Consider the following 19,677-nt stretch of genomic DNA (forward strand, 5'->3'; position numbering starts at 1 on the left):
ATCAAAGACCTAAATATAAGACCTGAAACAATAAAGTACATAGAAGAAAACATAGGTACTAAACTCATGGACCTTGGTTACAAAGAGCACTTTATGAATTTGACTCCAAAGGCAAGGGAAGTGAAGGCAAAGATAAATGAATGGGACTACATCAGACTTCTGTACAGCAGAAGAAACTGACAATAAAACAGACAGCCAACTAAATGGGAGATGATATTTACAAACAACAGCTCAGATAGGGCCTAATATCCAAAATATACAAAGAACTCATAAAACTCAACAACAAACAATCCAATAAAAAAAAAATGGGAAGAGGACATGAACAGACACTTTTCCCAGGAAGAAACACAAATGGCCAACAGATATATGAAAAGATGCTCATCTTCATTAGTTATTAGAGAAATGCAAATCAAAACTACAATGAGATACCACCTCATACCTGTTAGATTAGCTATTATCAACAAGACAGGCAATAACAAATGTTGGAGAAGCTGTAGAGAAAAAGGAACCCTCATCCACTGTTGGTGGGAATGTAAAGTAGTACAACCACTATGGAAAAAAGTATGATGGTTCCTCAAAAAATTAAAAATAGCCCTGGCCGGTTGGCTCAGCGGTAGAGCGTCGGCCTAGCGTGCGGAGGACCCAGGTTCGATTCCCGGCCAGGGCACACAGGAGAAGCGCCCATTTGCTTCTCCACCCCTCCGCCGCGCTTTCCTCTCTGTCTCTCTCTTCCCCTCCCGCAGCCAAGGCTCCATCGGAGCAAAGATGGCCCGGGCGCTGGGGATGGCTCTGTGGCCTCTGCCCCAGGCGCTAGAGTGGCTCTGGTCGCAACATGGCGACACCCAGGATGGGCAGAGCATCGCCCCCTGGTGGGCAGAGCGCCGCCCCTGGTGGGCGTGCCGGGTGGATCCCGGTCGGGCGCATGCGGGAGTCTGTCTGACTGTCTCTCCCTGTTTCCAGCTTCATAAAAATGAAAAAAAAAAAAAAAATTAAAAATAAAACTACCATATGACCCAGCAATCCTTCTACTGGGAATATACCCCCATAAGTCAAAAACACTGGTACATAAAGACACATGCAGCCCCACGTTCAATGCAGCATTGTTCACAGTGGCCAAGACATGGAAACAACCAAAAAGCCCTTCATGATTGGATAAAGAAGATGTGGTACATATATACTATGGAATACTACACTCAGCCATAAAAAATGATGACATTGGATCATTTACAACAACATGGATGGATCTTAATAACAATATATTGAGTGAAATAAGTAAATCAGAAAAAACTAAGAACTATATGATTCCATACATAGGTGGGACATAAAAATGAGACTCAGGAACATGGACAAGAATGTGGTGGTTACCGGGGTGGGGAGGGGAATGGACGGGGTGGGGGGAGAGGAGGGGCACAAAAAAAACCAGATAGAAGGTGACAGAAGACTATATGACTTTGGGTGATGGGTATGCAACATAATCAAATGTCAAAATAACCTGGAGATGTTTTCTCTGAACCTATGTACCCTGATTGATTAATGTCACCCCATTAAAATAAATAAATAAATAAATAAATAAATAAATAAATATATAAATACAAAACAAAATTTTAAACCAGAATAATATACACGTCCTCCATTCTAATTATAATGATGTCGTTTTGTTGCTGCCTTTCCAGTAAAGGATTATCATAACTTTTTGTCTGGTCCTCATCTGAAGTTGAATTAACAGACAAGAGAAATCCATCAGCCTATCTCTCAGATTTCATGAATGCATGCATTCATTCATACATATTATTAAAAACTTTAAATAATAATTTCTAATTCTAAACATTTACTCTTAGTTATGGGGGTGACTATGGTAAGTTTACTTATTTTGTCTACACAATATTCAGGGTATTTTTAATATAATTCAATGAAAAGAAAGTTTCTGCCTCCTCTCACTTCCACCCTGTCCAGGTATAATTTTATCTCATTTCCATATCCTACTTAAAAATCATCCCAAATATGCTGAGAACAGAATGTTATCCTAAGTTTCTACAGAGTTCTTGTCAGAGAACACTTACAATTAGTCCTGATTTACTGGAAGGTATGGTTGTGCTTACTCAATGTACTTGTTGAATCCAATCCTGTGAATTCTGTAGGTATGCAGAATAACAAATTGCAGTAATTTAGATGAGAGGACTGCAGTGTATAAAATCAGGCATACTACTCACTAGCTTCTTGTTTCTGTACTCCTTTGGCCTTCTAGGAAAATTAGTACTGGACTTAATTTGTCCAAATCTTATCCAGGGAAAAGAAAAAATTTAAATTTCAGACTCTTTGTTTCAGTTCAGTAAACTATCTTCACTGGGAAATGCCAACCCTAATTTCTCTCATCAGGCACAGTAAAGCAGTCTGCCCACACTCGGCTTCCACTTTGTGTGTATCTCTAAACCTAACAAATAAGCATTCTGATGGTAGAGACCAATGACTTTAAATGATATACAATTTCATGTCTTTATAAGTCACCTTATAAAAGTGAAACATGGAGGCTCCACAAAATAAGTTAATATTTTACTTTCAGTGCAACAATATTATTTGCCTTCATTATAAATAAAGAGAGTTTACTGAAGACAATGATTTTTCAAATGAAAGGATTAAAATAATTCTATTAAGACCAAAACAAAGGCATTTTATGTTCTCACATCTTTATTAAAGTATTTATTTTATAATCCTGGCTCAATAATAACTCTTGTACTTTTATATAACAAATCTGCCTATAACTAACACATAATATACTTAAGGCTGATTCACCGTAGATGGCTTCAGCTTCTAAACACCACTACACTTATTTACACAAATAACAAATTCACACAGAGGAGCATTCTTTGATATCTTCCTTGGCACTTATCTTTAGATTTTAAAACTGCACAGTAAATAGAGTTCCCATAAAATTTAATTTTTGAGATAGAAAACAAATACTCTTCTACTTTAGAGTTGCTTTTATCTAATTTGATTGGATGCCATTATTGTTAGTAACATAACCTTTAAATTGGAGCGAAAACCCAACACTTTATACATATTTACGTCTCAGAGAAAGCTCAAAAGCAAGAGAAATGAGAAGCCATCATAAAATCATATTGCTAAATATTACCTAAACTCACAATTCTTATATAATTGTATGCATATAACAGCTAACAATTACTACTTAATATATCAAGATACACCCAAAAGTATCCGTTGGTTGCATTAATACTGGGAGGCCAGAAAATATGGAAGATTCGTTCTCTGGTCTTCTCGTCATTAGTATTAACTGAAGCTTTCCAAACTTTTTGTTAATCCCAATGTTGGGGCCTATATTACAAAACCTGCAGGAGACTAGTGGCTTCAGGTGGAAGAATTCAAAGACTGGAGGCTTGCAGTTAAGGTAGCGTTAAAAGATCTTAGCAAAAGAGGAATGCAGCCAGAATCACTTGTTACTTAATCAGAAATCAAGACTCATTAAATCATTTCTCTTTCAGAAAAATATCTTTAAAACATGTATATTTCCAAATGTTCTTTTTTTTAAGATACTTGTGAAAATAAACAGGTTTAATGTACACTTGTTTCTTATCCTTTTCCCCCTCTATGGAGTGCTCATCAAACACAGAAGTGCTTATCTTTCAAAGCAAGACAAATTCTTCTGTGCTAAATCTTTTTAACCTGTTCTTTTCATCCTCTGAGAAAAGGTCTTCTTTATTGGTTGTAGTAGATGTAAAATCATAGTCTCTGGAATGACCATTTACAAAAGTAAATAAGGGATATTTCTCTTTTGAAGAAATTTTCAGCATCTGTAACAGAAAGTAGAGAAGAATCCTTTATCCAACAATACACAGTAGGACCACATGACAAAATCTAATGTTTTAGCCCTGAATCTCTCATTAGCCTTTCTCATTTACATTTATTCAGTACTATCACTTTGATGTTCTGGCTGAAAGACAAAATTGATCAGCACTGTATAGTTTATTGATACCTAAACACCTGCTTCTCCATTAAGACTAACCATCAAAAATTAAGTATTCCCCCTTACCTAAAATCAGTCTACTGGTCACATTAGTTTGAAAGCATACTCTAAAAAGTTAATATTTAACTTCTTTTAGCAGTACTGGACAATGAAACAAAATGGTATCACTGACTATACAGTGAAATATTGTGTAGGATTGCTTGGTACCAAAAAAAGAAGCATTAACTGAGTCAGAAGGTCTATTCTAACTTCAGTTCTACAACTTACCTTGATATAATCTTCAACAAATCCCTCTACCTAAGTGTCATCTATAAAATGGGTCAATAGCTATCCAATCTCCTTACCTCAGAGAATGGTTAAGATGACCAAAAGCAATAATAAAAAGTGATTTTTAAAATTAAATTTGGTCTTTCTAAAGATCACTATATTTGAAAAGATATTTCTTGCCCTGGCCGGTGGCTCAGTGGATAGAGCACCAGCCTGGCATATGGACATCCCAGGTTCAATTCCCAGTCGGGGCAGACAGGAGAAGTGACCATCTGCTTCTCCCCCCTCCATCTCCTCTTTCTCTCCTTCTTCCTCTCCTGCAGCCAGTGGCTCAACTGGTTCCAGTGTGGCCCCAGGCACTGAAGATAGCTCCACTGGAGCACATCAACCTCAAGCACTAAAAATAGCTCAGTACTTGAGCATCAGCCTGAGATAGGATTGCAGCGGGTGGATCCCGGTCAGGGTGCATGCAGGAGTCTGCCTCACTATCTCCCCTCCTCTCAACTAAAAAAAAAAATATTTCTGCAAAAATCTAGTCAACATAAAAAATTGTATTCTTGTATATAGTAGTAAATCACACTTTGCCTATTACCTTCTAGAGTTACATTAGATAATTCAGAAGTAAAAAAAGCAATACCTGGAATTTTGTGGGGACATCATTAACTTTTACAACCTCCAGCAACTTGGTATTCATTTAGAAGACAATAACACATTCTAAACTATTTTAAATATTTCTATTAAACAGGTATGATTTTAAAATGTAAACATTTTCATTCAGAAATAAATTAAAATTTTTGAATGAAGGATGTTTTGATAAAAACCAACTTTTCTTTAAAGCGTCCCAGGTCAACGCTTTATCCACTGCGCCACCACAGGTCAGGCCCCTTTTTTTTTTGAAACAAACTTTTCTATAGATAACCAGGAACTATTTTTGAAGGATGATTTTTGAAGTTTATGTGAGTTACAAAGAATTCTGAAAATAATAGCAAGAGTACAGGGTGGAACAAAGGTAGGTTTATAGTTGTTCATGTGGAAAATAATACAGTCATTAATAAGTGATAATACAAGAATAAATTCTGTGTTTCACAGACTCACAAGTATAAACCTACCTTTGTCCCACCCTGTCCATCATTCATCATGATAATTAAATACAATTTGTTCTTAGAAGATAATTTCTGGCATAAAAATAAAATTCTATCAAATGCTACTATTCAACTGAAGGATAATCAAATTCTTATATAATATATTTATAGATTCTCCTGAAACATGGCTAAAGTAAATATGTACCCCTGGCATACATATACTATGTTAAATTTAAAAAATTTCAATGACAGAGTTAATATACATTTTAACTGAATACAAATGAACCATTTAAAATTAACCAAGTAGTTAAAAAACTAGATGTGATGAAAATCAGATCCTATAATTTACACTGTGCTCCTAATTTATATATTACTCAAATTTAATTTATGTTCTACAAAAAAAAGAGAGAAGAGAAAAAATGTAGAAAATGAAAAATAAGAGAGGAGGCTGACATCTGATCAGTTAGTTTCACTTATAGCCAATGGCTGGAATATAGTCCAAAACTGTTGTCATTTTGTATTCATTTAATGTCACTTGTAAAAATCCAGTATCTACATAACATTTTCAAATCAACACAGCGGACTTAACATTATCATCTCTTCATCCTTCCCTTCAAGATTAGGATAGTCATTTAGGTTTATTAGTTGCTCATCAACTAAGATTCAAATCTGTGCCCTATGGCAAAATGTTCAAAAGGAACCCTCTAGCCTTTAATTATAAAATTCACTTACTTTCTGCACACTCACTTGCAAGGTAAGGCCTCCTGATGCATATTATATTGATTTAGGCTTTAATTATCATTTTTTTAGCTTTTCTGAGCTCAAATTTTTTTTTAACTTTTCCATTGATTTGAGAGAAGTGAGAGAGTATGTAGGGAAGGAGGGGAAAAGAGGAAGAGAGAGAAGCACCAACTCATTCCACTTAGTTGTTTAATTTAGTTGTTCACTCATTGCCTATTTCTCATATGTGCCCTGACAAGGAATTAAACCCGTGACCTTGGCACACCAGGATGACGCTCTATCCACTGAGACACCGGCTAGGGCACATGGATGTTTATATGGATAGCAGCTTTATTCATTATTGCCCAAACTTAAAAACAACAAAGATGTCTTCAGTAGGCAAACAGATAAACTGTGGTATATCTAGACAATGGATTATTATTTAGCACTAAAAAGAAATGAGCTATCAAGCCATAAAAAGACAAAAAGGAACCTTAGATGCATACTGTTAAGTGAAAGAAGCTAATCTGAAAAGGCTACAGACTGTGTGATTCCAACATGACATTCTGGAAAAGGCAAAACTCTGGAGACAATAAAAAGAGTGATGGCTAGGGAACAGTGGAGGGAATAGTAGATACAGGAAAAAGCTTTGTTATCTAAAAGGCAAGTCATAGATTTCTTTTCAGGTCAGACATTTTATCACATTTTTTCCTATGTAGTAAGTTGACAGGTTTCAGAAGTTATAAAGGAAAAACTAGAGGATGAAAATTAAGCAATTTCCTCCATCATACAGCTAGTAGTTGTAAGTAAGAACAGAAACAGACCCGGAGATGACCACTTGTCCCCAGGCCAAATCCTTTTCCACTAGTCTCTGCCAGCACACATGTAAAATTATAGCCAGTACAGGGCAGTCTACACCTATGTGGCCTATAGTCACCACAGTGGAGCCACACTTTATGTGGGGGTTAGGTTCTAAAATCAGCCCATAATATGAAAATCAAATATATGCAAAATCCATATAGTCAGAATTACATTAAAAAAGGCTTTATATTGTGTAGAGGACATAATTTTGTATATACAACCCTGTCCCCCCTGTTGAGTACCCTGTATAAATGTACAATACAGCACAATACATAGTAATGTCCAATATATAATAAAGAGTACACACTGAAATACACATACCTGTTTTATTATGAGTTAATGTAGCTAAGCTGAAGTTAAATGTGCTCATGATGTTAACTCCACTGTATCTCCTTAATGCTCAATCTTAAATTGCTGTAACCCAACTTTACCCCTCCTTGTTCTGAAAACCTTCTTCTAGTCCTCAAATAAAAAGGCCTTTTATTAATTACAATTCTCCTGATATTCCCACAGCAAATAATGCTTCTGAGCATTTCTTTCTTAAAATATTTTCTTCCCTTGATTTCTGTAATATTTCCCTTTCCTGTTTCTCCTATTTTCTGAACTATCTCTTCTTTCATTAATTCCACTTGTTCCTGCATTCCAAAAAGTAGATATTAATCAAATATTGATCTTTTTTGTTCTCTCTATATAATATTTTATTTACCATCTCTCTAAAAAATATTATCCACTCTCAATTTCAATCATTTCACTATTAGGCTTTATTATCATCCATGTTTTCCACAAAAGGGAACTGAAATATTGAGAGGTTAAGTGAGTTGTGTAAGTTCACACAGCTAGTAAATGATAGAGACAGGAATTTAAGCTCAGTCAGTCTGATTATACTGTTACAACTATAGTAAGTGAAGGCATGTTGCAATATCAGCTCAAATTCATCATACCAAAATAAAATGATCATTTCTTCCTTCCAACATTAGCTCCTTTCCAGTTTTCCCTATTTTTGTCATTGGTAACATAATTTATGTTAATTAGAAGTGGTTTTTTGTTTATTTGTTTTTTGGCAAGTGGCAAACAAAACAAAATAAAACACAATTAATAATGGCTTTGAAGAACGGGATTGTTTTTATCACATAACAAAATTTCTGACATTGCTACTTTAGGTAATCGATGTCAGTTTCTACAGTTCTCTGGGCCCTTCCCTCATGATCACAGAGGACTGCTGTAATGCCAGGTGTTGGGTGTGCACCCAGTGCGGGGGTGGGTGGGTGGTGTAAGGGGAATGACAGCATTGCACCTATATCTACTATTTCATCAGAAGAGCAAAAGCTTTCCTGAAACTTCCAGCACACATCCACTTATATTTCACTAGCCAAACTGTGTCTAAATACAAGGCAGACCAAGAAACAGGAGTATTTGGGTAGACACGCTGTTACCCCAAATAAAATCAGGATTCCTTTAGCAAAAAAGAGAGAGGTGGATATTAAACAGGTAATGGTTCTTGCACGCCATTCAGAAAGAACCACGATAAAAATAAAAGAAGGTAACGTGGTAAGGAGGGACTGAAAGGTTTCGGTAGGATGCGTGGTCAGAAAAGGCCAAGGTGAGACCTGAATGACAATGAGTCAGACATAAATTTTAAGAATAGCACTCCAGGCAAAAAAACCAGCCAGTACTAAAGGCCTATGATGCCAGCACATGTAGCATGTTCAAAGAACAGAAGAATGCCAGTGGGCTCAGGGGCAGAGAAAAAGAGAAAGGGTGGTACACAAAAGCCAGATGACACAGGCCTTTGTTAGCCATGTTAACAAGTAATTTAAGTTTCACTGTTCCCTTAAACATTCTACTCATTAACTTCTACAACCTCCCATAACATTCTCCCCGAGTGCTTCTGCTCTTGATGTTTCTATCATCTAGCCATCCTCCATGCTTGCTTTCTGATTGTGGAAACTATCAGTCCTTCAAGTTTCAGCCCAAGTTACACTGAGAAGTAGTTTGATCTATATTCACTATTGCTTTCTGCAAAGTCCTACAGATTTGTCTAATATGGGGTAAGGATTACAAACATGGACCATGGGACTTAGTTTGAGTCAAAACTTGGTTGATACTTAAAAATTGTGTGATCCTGGACAAGTTACTTAACCAGACTGTTTTGTTTTTCTTAGTTGTAAAATATCATTATTGTAAGAGCTGTTTTATCGAGTTGTTGTGAGGATTAAGTCAGTAATACATATAAAATAATTAGAAGATTACCTGGCATCTTATCTGTTGGCTATTATTGTTATTATTACCACTGTTATCATTATATTAGTCTTCTGACATTTATTAAATATACTCTTATATTTTATTATCCATTTCATGTCTTACCAAATAAAGTACAAACCCCTGAAGATTTTAAAAGAAATCAGAGTTCCTATCATTAAACCCCAGAGGTAAAAAAAATCTATAAGGAAAAAAAATCCCTCAGATTTCACTTGGAAAATACAGAAATAGAAGGAAGAGAAATATAATCATGACCATAATAAACCTGAACAGTAATGTTTTGAAAAAGACGTTTTACCAAAATAGTGATGGGCATGGGAAGTTGTGCACCATTGGAGAAAATGGGAATGCTGCCCTAGGAGAGGAAACACACTTATTCTCTTACTCCAGGAGACAAAGGAGTAAAAGTTATATGTAGACTGATTCCAACTCAATATAGGAAAATCTTCTTTAATAATAAGGGTCTGTCCAAAAATGGAAAAGATTCCCAAGGAAAAGAATTAATTCACCATTATCTGAAATAAAGATTAGTCAACTGTCTAGACCACAGATTGCTGTATAAATAGGAGACTGTACAGTATAGTACTTATAAGCACATAGTCTCAAGTTAAACTATCTGAGGTTTGAATCTCAGCAATACCATTAAGTAGATGTGATCTCTGTGAAAGTTACTGAACCTTTGTAAATATAAGATTCCTCATCTGTACAATGCAGATACCTACTTACCTCAGAAGGTTTGTATAGACTAAGTGAGAAAATGTATATAATCTGTTTAGTATAGTATGTGACATATGGCAAAGACTCAACAAATGCTAGCTTTGGATCGAATCAGATCTCATGAATCTCTAATATTGAATGTCTGCACTATAAATTTTATTCTGTAACTACAGGACAACTGGTCACATCTAAATATTTTTTCCTGTTTTGATATGCATCCTATAATCAAATGATCAATTTCCTAATACATTTTTATTTGAGAATTTTCTGGCCCTAAATACCAGAATTATTAGGTACTCAGTTTATCACTGAACAGGAGTATTTTATTTGATAACAATCATTAGGCTAGGAATGATGAGGAAGAAAAGGAGGTGTAAGATAAGACAAATAATCAACATCAAGCCCTTTACAAGATAGAACAGCAAAGGTGATACAATCTGAAGTTCAGGGGCTACGGGAGATATGTGTTGAAAGGATACCTAGGAAAGGTCAGCAAGTTCATCTTGTGGAACTCGGAGAGGAATACTATATAAAGGCACAAAAACAGTGTGAGACACAGACTGAAAGGGAAAATGACTGAAAGCCTGCACATAGACTCGGTTCCCAGTTCCTTTCTCGCAACCACTACCCCTTCTTTACCTCCCACCAGCCATCCCACACACAGAAAAATAAAGATTTATTTTTTGGAAAAAAACAAATAAAGCTATAAACCCTAGTGCACCAGGCACAGTAAGGACTACAGAAGCTGAGGAATTAAGTGACAGTCTAAAATACGAAACTGGAGGGCCCTAACATCCTTCAGTTCCTGCTCCTGGAACACCACCAAGCAACATACATTCTACAGGCAGACGGCAGAACCTTTCTCCGAAAAAAATAAAACAACTCTAGAGAAAAGACAACCACTTACTAACATGGGGGGAGGTCACCCAATAAAAAGGCAGGTTCATCACCCAATTACTCAAGTAGGAAGGTCAGCGGCTAAAAAGCCATGCTCAAACACACAAAAATTCTACTCAGCTATTTAGTCCCTTACTCAAATATAAACAGACACGTAAGATTACCAGTCATTTGGAGGAAAGCATCTATGGGAAAAGTAAAAGATTAAAACAAAAACAAAACAAAACAAAAAGCATTCATAATTAACACAAACACCAATCAAGAAGGAGGAAAAAAAAACCTTCAAAATCACTCTAATTTCCTTGTGGAGAGAAAAAAAAACTACATTTATATTTTTTTAAAAAGAGAGAGAGAATGTTATGAAAAAAGAATAATAGAAAAATAAAATAACTGCTAGAAATTTAAAATCCATAATTAAAATTTAAGAACAGAAGAGTTAGAAGGAGAGGACATCTCCCTGTATAAAATGATAAAGACATGGAAAATAGAAAAAAAAAGATGGAAAAATTACAGGAACAATTCAAAGGTCCAACAACTATATAATAAGAGTTCCAGAAAGAAAGAATGAAGAAAACAAAACAAAGAGGAAATAATTTTTTTTTAATTTCAGGAAATTTCACAGAATGTAAAGAAACAGTACATTTGATGAAAAAGAATGTAAACCAAAATACATAATAAATTTTCAGAATACTAGCTACAAATAATAATAGTTAACACTTTATATAGTACCTACCATAAATCAGACATTGACCTAGTAAATTGTTTAATCTTCACAATGATGCAACAGAGAGAAGTAGCCATCATAATTTTCATGAAATGAAATTACTACATGATTTGTAAACAATATTGTGGAGGCATAATAATGTGAAGAGCACTGCGTGGTCATTTAACCAAAATCTGAGAGAAGTAGAAATGGGGAGAAGGGATATGAGAAGAGAGCTAGTACTAGTAAGAAGAAACCAACAGATAATGTCTAAAATGGATTATCAAAAATGGCAAAATAAACATATGTAATGTAGAGTTGAAAACCTAAAAAAATACCTAGAAAAGTTCAAAATGACTATCTCTGAGGAGGTACTCTGTGGAGTGAGGAGTAACATGGCAAGAAACTCCTGTTTTTCAGCATAAGACTTTTATTGCAATTTCGCTTTTTAAAATATATGCAGGTATTACATTGATGAAGATGAAAATTATTTTGGGGGGCCCAAACAGATAATGAGTTATATATTAAGTAAATGGACTATTATAAAGCCACAGCATTTTAAAGAAATTACAATAACAGAAATAGGTGAAAATATACCAGATTGGCTACAATTACTGAGTTTCTTGGTAATCTGTAAGACAAATTTATAACTTCTCTTTAATCCATTCCTTCATTCAACAAATATTACATATTGAACTCCCACAATGTGGCAGGCAGCCTTAGGCACTGGGGACACAATAATTAGCAAAACCAACAAATATACCTTTCCTTGTCCAGATTACATTTCAGTGGAGTGGACGGATGATAAATAATATAAGCACGTCTTTATATTCAGATATAGCAGAATGTATATATGTGTGTGTGTTTGCATGCGTGCACTTAAATAAACGTGTTAGAGAAAAATAAAACGAGGGGAATAACAAATGCACAGTGAGTGGCCAGGGGAGATCTAAGAATACTCGAGGAAAGACCTGAAGAAGCAAAGGAGAGAGAACCAGGAGAATACCTGCAGGAAGAGAACCGAGGCCCAGAAGGAGAAAGAATTCTTGAAACAGAAGGCACCTTGCATTTTCGCATTTTCAAGGAGGCTAGTGTGATCAGCCTTGACGGAGCTGGAAGAAGTGTGGTAAGGGATGAGGTCAGAGAGGTCATGGTGCTAGGGAGGTAATTCCATTTAGATAAGAACTTGGAGCATCTTAAGCATTCATGTTTTTACTCTGAGTGAGTTGGAAAGCTACTGCAGGATTTTGAAAAAATGATACTATCTTATTTACATTTTAACAAAACTCACTCTGGCTGCTCTACTGAGAACAGACTACAGGTAAAGTAAGGGTGATCAGTAAGGAAGCTACGGCAATATTCCCAAGGAAGCTATGACGGTGGATCACCGAGATAAGAAGATGTGAGAATGAAGGACTAAACCCTGGGTTCCTCCAACATTAAGAGGCTGGGGAAAAGAACAGGCAAAGGAGACTTGAGAAGGAACAACTGGGAAAGAATGAGGTAAACAAGAGTTTGGTTGAAGAAGGTGCTTGAAAGACACAGTGGGTGGTCTATGTAAAATGCTAATGTGAAGATGAGTAAGATGAAGACTAAAATATGATCAATTTACTTAGCAATGGGGGTCAAGTAATCCTGAAAAGGAGTTTTGGTGAGTGGTAAGGATAAGAACACTCAAATATTTGTTGACTGACTGAACAGCCACAATGATGAACTACTAATTTTCCCCCATAGGCACCTAGATGTGAAACAGACTTGTCTTGGAGATTTTCCTGTCACTTGCCCAGGCCAAGTGGCTGCTTGGTCTTATTGATTCTACTTTCACACACACTCTTGAAAGAGTCCTTTCCTTTCTAATCACACAGCTCTGTCTTCATCAAGGTCTTTGAAGAAGGCATTACAAATCAATGAAGAAAAGTTGGACTTTTTAATACATAATGCTGGAACAAAGATGAAAATAAACAAATACCTACCTTAAGACACATACAAGCTCTAAATGTAAAACTTTAAAGATTTTGGAAGAAATGCAGGAACACTGGTTATTAAAGATTTCTTTGATATAAAATTTAAAACCCATAAAGAAAGATTTCCTAATTTGACTAAAATTAAAGATACCATTAACAAGTGAAAAGAATAGCCTAGGAGAATATATTTGCAATACATAGAACCAACAAAGGGTAGTATCCAGAATTATAAATTTGACTTAATTTTCTTCAAATCAAATAGCCTTAAAAAAAAGAAAGAAAATGAACAAGAAATTCACAAGAGGAGCTAAATGGGCCAATAAATCTTGGTAAGATGTTCAGTCTCACTAGCAAAAGGGGAAACACAAATTAAAATTACAAAGAGATTCTATTCATATCCATAAGATTGGTTCAAACTTTAAAAGTCTGACAATATCAAGTATTGATAAGAATGTCAAACATTAGAAATTCGCACATACTGCTTGGTATGATCACTTCAGAGAGCTTTTAAAAATTCTAGCAAACCTAAAAATATGTATAACCTAAGACTCAGCAATTCCACTCTAATGCATCTACAGTATATAATATAATTCTAAATAAAGTGTTTCACATACACAAAGAGATATGAACAAGAATATTTCATACACATTATTTGTAATTAGAAAATAAAATCATCTAGATGACCATCAATGAAAGAAAGTTTAAGTAAATATACTTATTGTAGAGGCCCTGGCCAGTTGGCTCAGTGGTAGATCGTCGGCCTGGCGTGCAGGAGTCCCAGGTTTGATTCCCGGCCAGGGCACACAGGAGAAGCGCCTATCTGCTTCTCCACCCCTCCCCCTCTCCTTCCTCTCTGTCTCTCTCTTCCCCTCCCGCAGCCAAGGATCCATTGGAGCAAAGTTGGCCCGGGCGCTGAGGATGGCTCTATGGCCTCTGCCTCAGGTGCTAGAATGGCTCTGGATGCAGCAGAGCAGTGCCCCAGATGGGCAGAGCATCGCCTCCTGGTGGGCATGCCAGGTGGATCCCGGTCGGGAGCATGCGGGAGTCTGTCTGACTGCCTCCCCGTTTCCAACTTCAGAAAAATACAAAATATATATATATATATATATACTTATTGTAGAATGTACTACTCACTATGCAGCAGTTTAAATGAATAAGCTAGACCAACACAAATAAAAATAGACAATTTTTAGGTCACTCTTAAATGACAATGCTAGTTGCAGTAGGGTATATACATTTTTATATAAATATATCATTAATGAAAAGTTTTATAACATTCCAAACAGTATATATTATTAATGGCTATATAAAATATGGGTTTAATACACAAATTTAGGATAGCTGCTAACTACTGGTAAGAAAGGAAGAGATTAAAACTGGGAATAGGTAACATTTCAATTATTCATGTAATTTTTTTTTCTTAATCTCAATGGTAGCACATGGGTATTATTATGTAATTGCCTGTGTTTCTGTATGCTTGAAACTAATAAAATCAACATATTGCCCTCAAGTAGCATTTATAGTTCAGGAGGGGGAATAGACATATATTACAAACTTCCTCAGCATGGCATTTGAGACTCTCAAATATTCTGACTCCTTTTGTAGCCTCAGCCTTCACTGTTTCCTCTCAGGGTTTCCCAAGCCTTGGACATTTCTATACTTTTTATATTATTTTTGCTATGTATTCATCTCTATTATAATTAATATTTATCTTTCCATCATTTTAACTTAAATAGCCTTATAACCCAATAATATGTTTGATATTCCAGTTATACTTTTCTCATATGAATATAAATAAATATGTAAGTATAAAATATTTATCCCAGCATTCAAATATTTATTCCAGTGCTACCTAATATCAAATATCACATGGTGGGTTGCACTGTCTTACACCAGTGGTTCTTGGATTTGGTGTGCAAGACTACTGGGGAGACTTGGTAGAAACTGAGCCTCCCGGGCCACACCCCTAGAGGTTCAGGCAGCCAGAGGACAGTCCTGCCTATAAGTATCCTTGGCACCTGCCAGATTGGACTATTTGCCATTCTCTTGACAAGCTCTACATTTTCCTTTTCCAATACCTTTTCTCTTCTTATTTCCTCTGCTTGAAGTACCCTGCCTTCTCCCTAAACCAACAGAAATTAAGCCTAAACTTTCAGGTCCAAATTAAGTATCACCATCACAATAAAGAACTTTGACTTGAATGAGACATCCCTCTCGATTCAATATCCTTCCTTCCCCTGTCAATGTATTTCTATTTCTGTAGAGATGCTTACAGTATTCAATGTAATATATGTCTATTCCCCCTCCTGAACTATAAATGCTACTTGAGGGCAGTAGCCTTATAACTTGCTCAAAAGTAAGAATTATGTCTTGGTCATTTCATGTTTTTAATATAATAGTTACTCAGATACTTGCTGAACTGAGCTCTGCTAAACATAGAAGTAATTTAACAATTTTTTATAACATTTTAAAAATCATGTAGCTAAGGCTATAGAATATTCATTCATATAGCATTACAACTTAAACATTATAATCCAGACTATTATTGAATACTTTCATTTTCAACACAAGAAAACTAAAAATATAAAATACACCCTATCAAGTAAAAATAATTTTAAGCTATTTTTATTTGTAGAGAAAAAAAAATATCATTTTACTCAAAATGCCAAATCCAGTTTTTAGGAAGGAAAGGAAAATTGTTTACATTATAAGCTTCTAAGCAAAACTAAATAATCAAGTTATTAATTGACAAAGTGAGTTTTTGACACTGCTACAAAAAGCTATTAACTTAATAACAACACTATTATTAAAGCAAAGCTAATTGACTCTAGCAAAATTCGCAGTACTTCCAAATTATATTTCAATATAGTTTCTCTTTACCTCATTATTGCACATTACTCTGATGCATCAAGAGCAATGATTTCTAAGCATTTTTCCGATATAAAATCCTGAAAACTATCAGTATAAAAATCACAAAAAACATCTGTTTTTAATGAGAAAGTATCAACACACAACTCATTTGTGAATCTTGTTTTTCAACTTGTTAATAATAATTTAGTTTGTTGCTGTTCTAGGAGAAGATTGCTTTACTTCTCTAAACTGACTTTTTTAACCTAGATAGAAAATAAATTAGTAGAAAAGAGAAGTGGAATATTTTAATGGAATGTGTTTATCAGTATCAATCTGTATTATAATAGTATCCGGAATTTGTTTTATTTTAGCACATAGACAATACTTTATAAAGACAGAGAACTGTCAAACTAAAATATACAAATATTACTAATTTTAAGTAATAAAAGTAATAAAAGAGGAAAAAATGTAAAACACATATTTTGTTATGTTTACTTGGCCTTCCAGGTTGAAAAGAGAGAATGAAAAGACGACAACTATGAGAAATAAAGAATAAGGAGAGGTTCTCACATATCTCACTTTCCTCTCTCCTCATTCATTTTTCTGTCATGATATTGTTAAATTTCCTCTTTTACATGGCAGGTCAAGTAAAATAAACCTAACTTATATGAAACCTTTTATTTAATGTTTTCATTTTATTTTCACATTAAAAATAAAATTTACTCACTATGTCCATTTTCCTAAAAAAAATAAACTGTAATTCAAGCAGTAATAAGGCACTATTACATCTGAGCTCAAGTTCAGAATTCCCAAAAGAGAGTCTAGTATAGGTTTTATTTATATGCTTATAGGTTACAGAAAATGATAACCTATAGCTATTGTTACTAATAAAGAGACCGGTTACACTTATTTCCCCAGTAAGTAATATTTTTTTATTTTCAAAAGTACTACATATAGACAATCCTTGAGGCTCTATAATGTTTAACAGTACTGTACTCCAGGACTAGAAAATGCTGACGTTTAAAGGTAATGAGAATGAGTTAAAAAAACAAACAAACCCTATTTCGAAGATCCTATAGTTCAAATAGATCAGATTAGATAAGCTAATTGGAAGGTAACAACACAACTCATTTGATAAAGCAGTTCTGAGAAATCCAAAAAATACCATTTTTCTCTTTAAAAAAATCAAAGAAGCACCTGGACTAATAAGAAATGATGCACAATTTGGCTTGATCAAATACTTCATTAATTTTTTTCTACCCTCTAAGGTATTGGCCTTTAAAAATCCTCTTCAAATAAAATATAACCTAATTGCTTGTGCACAGAACCTAACCCATTTGCAAAGGGATTTTTACTTCAACAGTGCCACCTTGTGGAGCAATCCATACTGTTGACAGTTCACTAGCTGGTTTCATCAGTATCAAAGGCTAGGCATCCCCAATCAGTTTTATTTTCTTGTTCAAAATTCCTAATAACACTGACATTCAAGAGACAACTTTACAAACGCATCATAATTTACAGACTTTTGTCTTTTCACAGGCTATCTCAAATAAAAATTAGGTCATTTACAAATATGAGAATAATATTTTAAATAAAAGTACCTTACTGATTTCTTCAGAAGCTCGTTTGAAGTCCTGAACATTTCGACAGTAAAATCCAATTGTACAGCTAGGATCCATCTTTCGAAATGACATCTTTTTGGGAGAAGGGCAGTGGAATGTCTGTAATTATAAAAGTTGATTAGGATTAGTTGACTCTGATGGACTTCTGTACATACAAGAATTTAATTAATTTAAAATTTGCTATCTAGTTTTTCTCGAAGCTTAAACATGCTTTTCAAATGGTGTTTTAGTCTATCCAATGCAGACAGTCCTTCCTCCTTTCCAAAGCTGTAAAATATGACAGCCAACACTGTGTGTATTCAATGCACCAAATCTCCACTTTATATGTGACATTAGTGCCATTCTGTGAAAGAAAGAATGTCAAAGTGGTATGCATTTCTAATACTTGCAGAAAAGAGGGAAAAAAAGTGCCACTGACAAAAAAGATGTGAAAAAGCTCATTCAAGGATTAAAATCAAGTTAGTACTTTCTATGAAAGTGCAATTAAGACTGTTTTGTTAAGAGGTTTTTTTTTTAATGTTTATAAAACCTTTTAATAAGAATACCAAGACTTTTTCAACAAATACATAGATTCATGTAAATGTTCCCTAGCGGTGGGCACACAATGCAAAATATAGATGATGTAGCATAGAATTGTACACTTGAAACCTATATAATCTAATTAACCAGTGTCACCCCCATACATTTAATTTAAAAAGTGTCCCACAGTGATATGAAAAGAGGTCAACTTAAAGAGTTTTATCAATTGACACAATTAGCACATGCATATTCTTCCAACCCAGTCTTCTAGTTGGCTTTAAGTTCTTGTTTATTCCTATACAGACACAGGTGAAAATTGTTCTATTATTAGAGGAGATCCTTGCCTCCTCTTACCAGTCCTCTTGTCTCTTTAGTTCACTTTTCTCCTGTGGTCACAGTGCCGCAGATATAAATGGGCTGGGGAAGCTGCTCTAGCCTCTCTTCCCTTGCTAATGGGATGTGGCTATTAGTAGAGTCTGGATCTTTAGAAAATACAGAAGTAGGAAAGGGGCAGAATATAAAGCTAATCATTCAAGTCTTCTTTTTCTTCACCACCACACTCAGGTACTTGGTTTTAAAGATAGAAAAAGGGCCCTGGCCGGTTGGCTCAGCGGTAGAGCGTCGGCCTGGCGTGCGGGGGACCCGGGTTCGATTCCCGGCCAGGGCACATAGGAGAAGCGCCCATTTGCTTCTCCACCCCCACCCCCTCCTTCCTCTCTGTCTCTCTCTTCCCCTCCCGCAGCCAAGGCTCCATTGGAGCAAGGATGGCCCAGGCGCTGGGGATGGCTCCTTGGCCTCTGCCCCAGGCGCTAGAGTGGCCCTGGTCTCGGCAGAGCGATGCCCCGGAGGGGCAGAGCATCGCCCCCTGGTGGGCAGAGCTTCGCCCCTGGTGGGCGTGCCGGGTGGATCCCAGTCGGGCGCATGTGGGAGTCTGTCTGACTGTCTCTCCCTGTTTCCAGCTTCAGAAAAATACAAAAAAAAAAGAGAAAAAAAAAAAGAAAAAAGAAAAAGAACTGCTTAAATGTTCTTGTCCTTAAAACTCAATGATGCTACCAAGCTTTTCTTTGTAAGTAATGAAAATGATGTTTATGGACAAAAGTAGGGCCATAAAAATATATGTTCATATTTATTTATATGTGCATAAATAAATTTTATAAAGACATACAAAAATTATCAAGTTCAGCCTGACCAGGTGGTGGTGCAGTGGATAGAGAGCACCGACCTGGGATGCTGAGAA

General features: G+C 35.5%; 1 protein-coding gene across 5 annotated transcripts in view; it reads right to left on the reverse strand.

Moving 5' to 3' along the window:
• Nucleotides 1-2,669: 2,669 nt before the first annotated feature.
• The window catches only part of ATG4C (autophagy related 4C cysteine peptidase), a 102,516-nt gene continuing 85,508 nt past the window's right edge, over nt 2,670-19,677 (reverse strand). For all 5 annotated transcript variants that reach the window (XM_066269010.1, XM_066269008.1, XM_066269009.1 and 2 more), the window contains 2 exons: nt 17,901-18,020; nt 2,670-3,806 (listed from right to left, as the gene is read on the reverse strand). In XM_066269010.1, the coding sequence (XP_066125107.1) occupies nt 3,639-3,806; nt 17,901-18,020 (288 nt within the window). In that variant the 3' untranslated portion in view covers nt 2,670-3,638. The remainder of the gene's footprint in view (nt 3,807-17,900; nt 18,021-19,677) is intronic.

Source organism: Saccopteryx bilineata, chromosome 3, assembly GCF_036850765.1.
Source record: "Saccopteryx bilineata isolate mSacBil1 chromosome 3, mSacBil1_pri_phased_curated, whole genome shotgun sequence".
Taxonomy (NCBI): domain Eukaryota; kingdom Metazoa; phylum Chordata; class Mammalia; order Chiroptera; family Emballonuridae; genus Saccopteryx; species Saccopteryx bilineata.